Source organism: Vombatus ursinus, unplaced genomic scaffold (assembly GCF_900497805.2).
Source record: "Vombatus ursinus unplaced genomic scaffold, bare-nosed wombat genome assembly UNPS02014768.1, whole genome shotgun sequence".
Lineage (NCBI taxonomy): Eukaryota > Metazoa > Chordata > Mammalia > Diprotodontia > Vombatidae > Vombatus > Vombatus ursinus.
The window spans coordinates 2682297-2693531 of record NW_020954546.1 but is presented as its reverse complement, the minus strand read 5'-3'; the positions used below and the strand labels follow the sequence as shown (position 1 = coordinate 2693531).

Here is an 11235-nt window from a genome sequence, read left to right as displayed (position 1 = left end):
GGCACAGCCCCCTGCCTCAGGAGCACATGCTCCGGCTACTTCCTTGTATTCTGTTCCTTCCCCAGCTTATAACAGCTCACATAGCACTGCCCACTGCCTCAGGAGGGTGAGCTCCGGTTACTTCTCCGTATCCAGCCCATCCCAGTTCACCACCACTCCACCTAGCACAGCCCCTGCCTCAGGAGCGTGAGCTCCGGTTACTTCCTAATACTCAGTTCCTACCCCAACTTGCCACAACTTCTACTTGGCAGTAGCCAACATCAGACAGTCCCTCACATACCATTTTTTGACTGATACATAATTTTTGGCCCTCCAGAGTGAGGTCTTTCAGTCAATGAGATTCTGTATTTTACCATGCTTCTTTTGCATATTTGGGCATCAAACCCTATAAAAACAAGGTCCTGGGGACCATGGGCATCTTAGATCATGAGGAAGACCTGAGGTCCACTTCACTAGAGGGGACCATGGACCCTTCAATGAAGTGCCATTGGCTCAGAGCTCTGCCTCAGTTTCTTTTGTCGTAGGTTGGACAATTTTAAACTCCACAGGGTAGATCATGTGAAATGAGTAAGCTGAGGTTAAAGTGCTTGAGGGAGTTATCAATATGTATGTTGAAGTCCCCTAATATGAGAGCAGGAATTGGAGATGAGAGAAACACTGTGAGCCAGGCATGGGATTCATTGAGGAAAGGAGAGTGTCTTGGATGTCAGTAGACAACAGCCAGCGGAATATGGATTGTGGCGCAGATATGGACTGAGTGAACCTCAAAGGAAGAGAGGATAATGAGTGGTGATGATAGGGGCAGAACCTGAAAGTGGCAACGAGGAGGAAGTATTACAAATCCTCTGCCTCAACCAGTGAGCGAGGGGAATGAATAAAAATGCAACCAATGCTGGAGGCTGGGCATTCAGGAAGGAGCCAATTATCAGGGTGAGTCAGAGTGGAAAAGGAAAAGATTTAAGATGAAAGCAAGTTTGCTACCTGTGGAACAGGAAGTCCAGAGGCATGGAGGAAGGGAAACGTCAACTTTGTGTGGGACGTGATGTCTGTGTATGTGGTTGTCAGGGTTGGGGGTGGTGGTTAGGGGAATGGCAATAAGGAATTAGAATGGAGAACAGGGTTTCAATGGTGGCAGCTGGGAATTCAGAATAACTGAGATGGAGGGGGGTGGGGTTTGTTCCTCTTTGAGGAATGAGTTAAGGTAGGTAAACAACATCCCTAGGGGTGTGGTCTCAAATTAGAGTCGTCTCAGGGTTCTTAGGGAGTTCAGGTGAAGAGACAAGTAGGAGAAACTGAAGAAATGGTGTTACTTCCCTTTCTCTGCATTTAGGAAGCCAGACAGAAGACCTGGCTGGCGTGATGGAATGAAATTCCAGGAGACTGGAGCTCAGGAGAATGGCAAATAGTAAACAAGATTGAGAAAACAACTTCAGATCTCTGCTGTCAATCCAGAAACTTATTTTGAACTGTCCTAGATAAGTGAGATGCGGTTTGCCATTGTGGAAATTACGTTGCCTTTCCCCAAATGGTTATGATTATTTCCTTGTGCAATGATTGTATACTATACTTTGCTAGAGAGTTTCTCAATCTCAAATGAAGACTCCATGTTCTTTAGTTCCCAGGGTAAATTTACAGTAGTCATCTGTCTGAACTCTAACTCAAAGCTTTACAATAGCTATTGTCTTATCTAATATTGCTTCGGTCAACAGAACCATCTTTTCTCCTTTTAGTTCCTTTAAAAGTCTTGAGTACAAGCCACATGGTCTTGGTCAGTTACTTACATGTGGCTTGTCAACCAGGTCTAGAAAATGTTGTATACTCATAATTTGTCCCAATCCTGATCAAACAGCCCCAAAAGATAATTTGAAATACATAAGCCAATGCGCTATGAATTATGGGGAAGAGATAAACAGCCCAAGTTCCAAAAACAGGAATTAGGCCAGTTTGGCTGGAACGTAAAATTCCTAAAGCACAAGTCATGTGAATTTAGGTTGGAAAGGTAAGCTGAAGTCACATTGCTCTGGGCTTCATATATTGAAGAGTTTGTATTTTATCCCAGTGGTATCAGGGGAGTGACATGGTCAGTATTGTTCTTTGGAAAGGTCCTTTTGGCATCTGTGTGGAGAATGGGTTAGAAAGGGGAGGTGAAGCTAGGTGGAGCAGTGGATAGAGCCCTGGAGTCAGGAGGACCTGAGTTCAAATCCAGCCTCAGACATAACACTCAATAGCTACGTGACTCTGGGCAAATCACTTAACCCCAATTGCCTCACCAAAAAAAGAGAGAGAGAGAGAGAGAGAGAGAAAGGGGAAAGACTGGAAGCCAGGAGTTCAATTAGGAGTCTATTGCAATAGTTCAGCTGCTTCAGCTGCTTGGACTATTTCCCTTATAAAGGCTAAAGTAAATAGTTGAAAAAGAACTGATGTTGTCTGAATACAGACTGAAACATACTATTTTTCTCTCTTTCTTATTCAAGTCTTCGTGCACAAAATGACTAATACAGAAATGTTTTACATGGTTGCACGTTGTCTAGTTGGCTTCTTGCTTTAAACAACAAAACAAAAACAAAACAAACCCCCCCCTTTTTTACTGAAATTTGAATTTACTGAATTTGAATCCTTCACAAGGCACTCCTCGTGTTTTTTTTTTTTTTTTAGCCTGCTCCATTTTTTTGTTTTCAATAGATCTGTCATGCTTGATCAAGTTCCTTATTCTCACTTAGGCAATCCTTCTAATTAAAAAAAAATAATAAAAAAGATATCTAGTTTCCCCAAGTAGGTGCCCATTGATTGAGAGAGAGCTAAAAAATTGAGTCATCTGTAAGTCTAGTTCTTATTCTGACAATTAACTGTGACAATTCCAAAGACTTATGAGACTGACATTCTTGTTTTCTTTCTATTGTAAAAAGCTTCATTCTTCCTGAGAACAAGCAATCCATTCAGGACACTTTTGCTTCAGAGTGTATTCTGTATTTCTCTGTATTCATTTCATTAGTAGAACTGAATTGGCACAAAATCAATAACAAAAAATCATGTTTCCTATTTCCCTCACTCCACCATCCGTTCCACCCTTTAGCTTCAGATTTTAGACAGAGAGTAATAAAAACCAACCCGTCTTTTTTTTTTTTTTAGTAACTGTCAAGTCTCTGAGAATTACCAAATGGCTAAGCATTATTAGCATTGCTAGAGTAACCTGAATGTCATACCAACTTACTCTTTTCCATATTTAATGCCTGCTTTTAAACATTGGAGGTAGGAGCCCACTGACATAAAGTGTGAAAACAGGCTATTGTCTGCATCCTTGCTACAATTTCACCTTGAGCTGTGCCTTCTATCCCCAAAATAGCAACCTCTCTTCAAAATACCAGTAATTTGAGTGCAAAAAGAAAGTTCAGATCATCTACCTAACTTTCCACACAGACTGATAACAAAAATAAAAGTTCCTTAGGGGTAGGGACTATTTTCATTTTTGTCTTTGAATCTCTTGTGCCTAGCAAAGTGTAAATAGAAAATAGAAAATTGCTAATAAATGACTGTTGAATTGAATCGAAATGGACAAAGTTTAGAAATCTTTTTCAAAGGATTTGAATTATCCGTGACCAATGTGGATGCATGCCCTCTTCCTCCTAACCTTTCTGTCTATTACAAACTCTTATTTCTAGGTTTGGACAAAGTGATGTATGCATTTTTTTTAAGCATGTGTGAGATAGATGAAGTTTCCTCAGTACTAAAACTCATAAATCCCCTTTGTATCCCCAAAGCAGTAAAATGAATCTGCAAACATTAATCTGTGCTCTAATTCCTTTAGCAAGGTAAAAATTACGAAAGACTGCTAGCTTAACCACCAGGGGCTTCCTGCTTATCTATCTCTAGGCCGGACTTCCAAATGGTTATCAAAAGTCCTTCTGATTCTTTGTCTCTAGGCAAATATTTCCAAATAAGGGTCTTAGAAAGTAGATTGTGCACCCTGAAACCCAGCCAATGGGAAGAAGGGTTCAGAAATGGGGAGGGGGTATCGCGGTAGGGCTATAAAACCTTGCTTCTCACAGCCAGCAGGTGCACTCCCTGGCTGTCCCTCGAGCAACGAGGGCTGTGCCCTTTCTCATGAGAAAGAATAAAACCTTTTCTGATCTCTGACTCAGCATCCCAACTTTTAATTCTAGTGTGGCCGTCGTCCCACACAAGCACAAAACTCTTCCTTCCAGAAAGCAAGTCACCTAAGGGAAGTAAAAAAACAAAACAAAACAAAACAAGAAAACAAAAAACCAAGAGCTGCTACAGTTACTTTTAGTGTGGCTTCTGTGTCTGAATAATAAAGCAGACTGTTAAATTTGTGTCAATATAATGCAAATGATGAGTGTCTCCTAGAGTGACTTTGAACTGATAAGTTGTGAAAATTCACATTCAACCTTCTAGGTTTATAGTCCTGGCTTTGTCATTGGTTGTTCAATCTTCGGCAAGTCATATGACACTTCTCTGAACCTCAGTTATCTTTTTGTAAGATAAAGAAGTTGGAGTAGATGATCTCATAGGTCCCTTCAGTTCTATCTGAAATAAAATAAAAGTCTACAGTTTTATCTACCTGTATATCCCAAATTTCAAAATATTAAAAATTCAATTTGTGGAATATTCTGGGTTGAAAATATATAGGTTCTGTCATCAAAGTTTTGAAGATAATTTTATCTGAATAGTTGAGCTTCCAGTAATAGTTTTAAAAAATAACCTAGCATTAAATCTTTTAGCAGAGAAATCTCTCTGGTAAAGAGCATTAGAGGCACACCCTTAACTGGGGAAAGCTACCTGCTGAGTTAGAAAGAACACTGGACAGGAAGGTTCAGGTGCCAGGTTTCGTCACTTACTGGTGATTTTTGACAAGTTACTCCTCCTAGCCTGTTTCTTTGTCTGCAAAATGGGGATAATAATATCAATCTTGCCTTCCTCATGGGAACATTTTGGGGAGCCAATAAAATGAAGTCATGTGAAAATGCCTTGAAAACTGTAAAACTCAATATAAATGTAAGCAATTATTGTTTGTATAGACATTTCTGCTTTTTTAGCGGCCTATAAACATTCTATTCAGGAGGTGAGGTGGCCCAGTGGATGGAGTTCAGGCCTGGAGTTTGGAAGACCTGAATTCAAATCCAGACACATACTGGCTGTGTGACCCTCATCAAATCACTTCACCCTGTTGGCCTCAGTTTCCTCATCTGTAAAATGAGCTGGAGAAGGAAATGGCAAAACACTCCAGTATCTTTGCCAAGAAAACCCCAAAGGTCATGGAGAGTTGGACATTACTGAGACAATTAGACAACCATAAATATTACATTCAAAGCCCTGGTTAGTCCATGGTGCCCCATGGAATGTAGTCATCCTGACAACTACCCAACACTCAGATAAAGTAAAATTCCAATCTTCTTACCTTTCAAGCAGCATTTTGGATTTGGCCAATGTTTTTCTCCTAATGAAGCCTTGAACTACTTTTTTGTTTTATTACCAGGACGGAAATCCTGTCAGTTGAGATAAAGTGTAACTGAAATCTTAGATACTTACTAGCTATCTGACCTTGGAAAAGTTGTTTAACTTGACTCAGTCTCCTCCTCTGCAAAATGGAGAGAATGATAGCAGCTACCCCTCAGGGTTGTTGTGAGAATCAACTGAGATAATATATGTAAAGTACATTGCAAACCTTAAAGAGCTATATAAGTGTCAGCACACACAGACACACTTTTAAAATTAATCAGCATTATTAACTTTTCTTCATCGCTTTTTTAAAAGTCTAGACAAACTGCAAAATAATAAATCAAGTCCTGAATTGTAGTCTTTGCCTATTTCCAAAGTGAAAATAAATGCTCACACTGAAAATTTAGTTCTCTACAGCTGGTAAAGGTTGTCTCTAGATTAAGACACCTTTTTCGGAAGCAACGGCAATATTGTACGGTGGAAAGTAATGGGGGGGGGGGAAGGGGAGATTTGGACTTAAAAGGTCTGTATTCCAATGGATCTGTGAGCCCATTAGCAAATCTCTCCCTCTCTCCAGGCTCCAGTTTCCTCTTCTGTAAAATAAGGGAGACAGATTCCTCCCAGGGAACAGGACTTCTTAACCTGGAGTCTGTGAACTTTTTATTATGGATAAATAGATACTATGTTTATATACTATGTATATATACTACATATATATACATATATATATAATAGATACTATATTTCAACCTACTTTGTAATTATCCTTTGTAATCCTATGTATTTTATGTTATGCTTTTAAGAAGATTATTCTGAGAAGGGGTCCATAGATTTCCCCAGACTGCTGCCCAAGGGATCCATGACAACTACATAAAAAAAGGTTAAGAATCCCTGCATTCAAAGACCTCTAAATCTCCTTCCAGCTCTAGGTCCCACAGAAGCAGTCCTCAGATTAGCTTCTGAAACCTCAAGGGTCCTAGACTAAAATGTACCTACCTGGGAGATTGTAGGAATGGCCTTCACCTTCCCGTGCTCTTCACCACATCAGCCTCAGAATAGAACCCACAATTCTGTCGCTGGAACAAAGGTTCTTTCCATCTCAATTGTCCGCCAAAATGGCTGGGCCCACTGCCAAGTTCACGGAGCCTGCGCCTCTGCTAATAGAGAAGACAGCCCATGATGTCAGACTCAGCTTCTTAAAGGAGACCTGGGCCTAGAGAGAGCCTGATGGAGACTGGCTGAAATATGAAGGATGAAAAGGTTCTGAACAATTAGGAAGGTGGGCTTTCCAGAGGAGCAGGGTCCATTCTCAAGCCTCTACCAGTGCCTGGATGGAATACATCTCAAGATCACCTAACTTCTCTCCAAATCCACTCTGCCTGATACTGAGATCACTAATTCCTCCCCTACAGGAGTGCCTCTATAGATTTCTCACCCCAAGGTTTACCAAGGGAGCAAAAGAGAAACTGGCGAAACTCCTTTCAGTCATGCCTTACTCTCCATGACCCATTTGGGGTTTTCTTGGCAAAGATACTGGAGTCATTTTCCATTTCCATAGAGATTACTAAACTCCAGTGGGAGATCAGAATTCACAAGGTAGAAAAGGAAAGATTTATACTAACAGCAGGCAGATAAAGAAACCAGACAAGAATTCAAAGAGTTAATTTGCTCTGTTTCCTGTTAAACGGTTGTTTTCAGACACAGGACAGAGTCTCAACACCGTCTCTCTCCAATACCTGAACCTTCTCCAACAGCTGATAAATGATACCAGAGGATCTTCTTGGGAAGGTAGTAACATGCTTCATTCATTCACTTTCTAATACTTTCTCTCTGAAATCTCTCCTGTTCATAAAACTCTAGGGAAATTCTCTACAATTGGGCTCATTCTTACCTTAGAATGGATTTAAAGTCTCTTCTGGTTTGAAATGCTGAAAAGAAGAGAACTCTCCCAGAATTTTGGGATTTCAATGAATTTACTAATTTTGTATATTGTAGATGAAAAACCAAGCTGAGATGAAGAGAAGTTTTGGAAGGAAATGAAACTGAAGAGTGTTTCAGGAGAAATGAAACTAAGCATTTCGCTGCTTTTCATCCAACTTGCTTCCCCACAGAAAGTGAAAGGTTACATAATATATTTCCTAGTGAGGTGGAAGAAAGAGAACTATTCTAGGAAATTAATGAAATCCGTACTTAGCTTGGCATAATCCCAATGAAGAGGTATCCTAGGGTACTGAGGAAGCTGTCCTAACTTCAGGTACTGAGATCATGAAAATGACTGACCCAAGTGGCCCAAATCAAATAACAATATACACACATATACATATATGTACATGTACATATATATGTGTATATTAAATAAAAAACAACCACCACCACATCTACTTACCTTACAGGAATTGAGAAAAGTGTTTTGTAGATCTCAAAACTCTGGATAACTGTTATTCCCCTAAAAGGGGAATGGGGAAGTGGTAAGGCAGAGATCTTGGGTCAAATAGTTTCCAAGACTGACCACCAGATGGTGAATTAGCACAGGACTGATTGTCATGGAGAAGGGTGGGAGAGGAGAGGAGAGTCATTCCTAATTTGATGCATGTATGGGATGTTCTCAAGTCAAGTGTTGGTGATTCAGGAATCTATTGATTTATTGCTAGCAAATTTACTTTCCTAATTATATTTGGATCAGATTAATATTATAACAAGTTTTCATTTCCTGAATATACAAACCAATGGAGGAAGGAAGCAAGAGGGACAAAAGGAAGCCACCTAGGAATGAAAATACATTCATGTGTGTAATTGTGTTAGCTAAAGTCACAAGGGAGAAGTATCTTTCTTCAAACTTCCTCTTATTTGAATTTTTTTTGTCACTTATTCGAATTTTTTTGTGAGAGAAAAACAGGAGAAATAGAATAAAGAATTTTGAATAGTCTTTTCTGACAGGACTTAATAATCTTCAGGACTCAAGACTTTCTGAAGCTGAGGCACATTATTATAGGGTATGTTACAGTCAGGATTCCTTTTATGTATGTCAGACTAAATAACCTGTGAGGATCTAGAGTCAGGAAGATTCATCTTCCTGAGTTCAGATCTGGCCTCAGACGCTTACTGGCTGTGTGACCCTGGGCAGGTCACTTAACCCCATTTGCCTCAGCTTCTTTGTGTGTGAAAAGAGCCAAGAAGGAAATGACAAACCACTCTGGTATCTCTGCCAGGAAAAACCCCAATGAGGTCTTGAAGAGTTGGATGTGACCAAACAACAACTCTCACAGTCTGTGATCTAATGATCTGACCTCTTAGTGCTATTACTTTATTCTGGTTTGGGTTGGTTTGTTTTGTTTTGTTTTGCTAAACCTCACGAGTCACTATTCACTGAGGCAATGTCTTACAGTATAGTGCGATGAACCCTGGGTCCAGATATAGAGGGATCTGGGTTCAAGTCCCAGCTCTGCCACTTAACCACCCCATGTGACCTTGGGCAAGTCACTCTGAGACTTCATTTCCTCATCTGTAAAATGGGCATAATTATAATCACACTAACCACTTGAATGAATCTCTCTGTAAAGATCAAATGAATGAAAGTGTAGTAAGTGCTTTGTAACTCACTATTGATTAATATATGTGAGCTGCCATCATGATTATTACCCTGGTTCAGAGTAGGGAATGGGTATATATTTAGAGTGTAGTCAACCGAAATTTGGTGAGTTTTGTTTTTGGAGGTTTATACCATCTTCCCTTTTTTTCCCTCAGAGAAGTTTTGTTGCTATATTTTATTTTTATATTAAGACATCTTTCAGCCATCACGTTAGTTGGGAGAAGATACTAAGCTGGGTGTCAAATCATGTCTTATCCTACTGGAAAAAATACCAAACAAACACCAAACCGGGAGTCTACAAAGAGCCAAGTCTTGGCTCTGAGCTGAAGTATCTGAGTTGGAATCCTCACTGCCATTTACTCCTTAGGTGAGGTTGGCCGGGTGACTTAACCTCTCTGGGCATCAGTTTCTTCAACTATAAATTGAGGTGGGTACCCTGCATGTCTGCTATGGTCCTTTCCACATCTAGAGATATGATACCTCGGTCTCTTATTTTGTTGCAGTTGGGTGAGAGCCTAGGACAAGAGCAGTGAGCTGCTCTGGATGGAGAGTAGAAGAAGGACAGATTTCATTTAGTTCCCATCAAAAGCATTCATCTTTATTTAATCTAATTTAGAGTGTTCTATGCCAGCTCCAACCTTACACACTCCATCTGCAAATAAAAAAAAAACTCAACCAATTTCCTGATCTCTGGAGTTGGTGGAGAAGAACTTATAGCTTTTCTCCAATTACTCCTCTCTGACCCCTTTAGCAGTCATAGGAGGTGGGGATGGGGGCGTAGCACTGGGTCAGCCAGGGCCTCTTGGGGCACATGGTAAACGGCAGCAGGGCACAGCTCAGGGCACAAAGATCAAAATAGGATGCCATTTTCTCATTGGTCCTCTGTAGGGGGTGATGGGGGTGGAAATCCACTCTCCACTCCCAGCTGATCCAGGAGCCCCTGATCCAGTCCCATGCCCAGGACACGGGCCCCAGCGGCTGTCCCTCCTTCTGGCCCCTGGTCTAAGAGAAGGGTTTGATGAAGCCATAATCCATACACTTGATGAGGCAGTCCCTGGCAGCCTCCACCACCTGTTTCCTCTTCTCATCAGGTTCCTGCTTGCCCACGAAGGTCAGAATCTCCAGCAGCTCACTCTCCACCAGCTTCTTGGCCAGCTCCTGATCAGCTGCCAGCAGATTGTAGGCAATGACAATGCCGCGGTGCTGGACTGACAGACGGTCATGAAGGCAGAGTCGCTGCAGGATCTCCAGCCACTGGGGTGTCTGGAAGGAGAGTACCCCACCCCCCAGAGGGAATGGGGCAAGGTTAGAGGTCAGAGCAGGTAGGATTACCCAGATAAGGCACACTGTTTATTTACACTGGGAGAAATAATGGAGGACCCACAGGATCTGGTCAAGTCTGAATAAGTTCTAAACTCTCAGAGAATAAGAGTATAAGAATAAGAAAAGTTCTATGACAGTCAGCACCTGATATGAACAATGCCAAATGAAGTTCTTGGGTCAAGGAAGAAAGTCATTCTGCTAAATAGAGGTTGGGCCAGACTAACCCCAGTGACAGACCTCTCTGGGCAAAGCCCTGTCCTTTCTATGCTCTCCCCATTTCACCGATAAGGAAGTTGAGTCCCAGAGAGGTAAGGGCGCTCATCAGATCTTGCACTGTGAGCCAGGAGGGTAGGAGAAGGATCTCTCCGCCTCCGAAGGTGCAGGCCATATCCCCTGCTTTCCCTACGTGGTCTCCTTGCTTCTGTCAATCCAGAAGCCCGTGAAGGTGTCAGCTCTAGACTCCCACTCTAGTGTGTATGTGTGAATATGTAGGGGTGAGTGTGGGGGAGGGGTTTGTGCAGGTTCCACCCTCCCAAGCCCCTGCAGCAGCTACTACCTCATCTTCATCAAGGGGCACAATTGGTCTCTTCTATTGCCAACTCCAGTGGTGCCCAGATGGTGCAACAATACAAATAACACCCCTCTGTGAGCCTCAAGGGCCTCCCAAAAGTCAGGGCCAAGGCTGAGAATAGAACCAGCAGTCTGCATTCCTCCTCCAGCCTCGTCTATGACAGCGGTATAAGAAGAAGAGAGTCCATGTAGTACAGCAGAAATTGTGCTGGGTTTGGAGTCAAAAAACCTGGGTTCAAATTCTGCTCTACACTTACTACCTGTGTGACCTCAGGAGAGTTTCTTAACCAATTTGG

At 41.6% G+C, this 11235-nt stretch overlaps 2 protein-coding genes across 3 annotated transcripts in view; both read right to left on the bottom strand.

Moving 5' to 3' along the window:
* The window catches only part of LOC114043312 (schlafen family member 11-like), a 25275-nt gene extending 17849 nt beyond the window's left edge, over positions 1–7426 (bottom strand). The window contains exons 1-2 of one of the 2 annotated variants that reach the window (XM_027862389.1): positions 7349–7426; positions 6454–6614 (exon numbers count right to left, since the gene is read on the bottom strand). The gene's annotated coding sequence lies outside the window, so the exon portion shown is untranslated. The remainder of the gene's footprint in view (positions 1–6453; positions 6615–7348) is intronic. The other variant, XM_027862390.1, reaches the window with a different exon arrangement.
* A 2308-nt stretch (positions 7427–9734) lies between these two features.
* The window catches only part of LOC114043314 (protein unc-45 homolog B), a 28730-nt gene continuing 27229 nt past the window's right edge, over positions 9735–11235 (bottom strand). Inside the window, exon 20 of the mRNA XM_027862392.1 lies at positions 9735–10309. Within this exon, the coding sequence (XP_027718193.1) occupies positions 10049–10309 (261 nt within the window). The 3' untranslated portion in view covers positions 9735–10048. The remainder of the gene's footprint in view (positions 10310–11235) is intronic.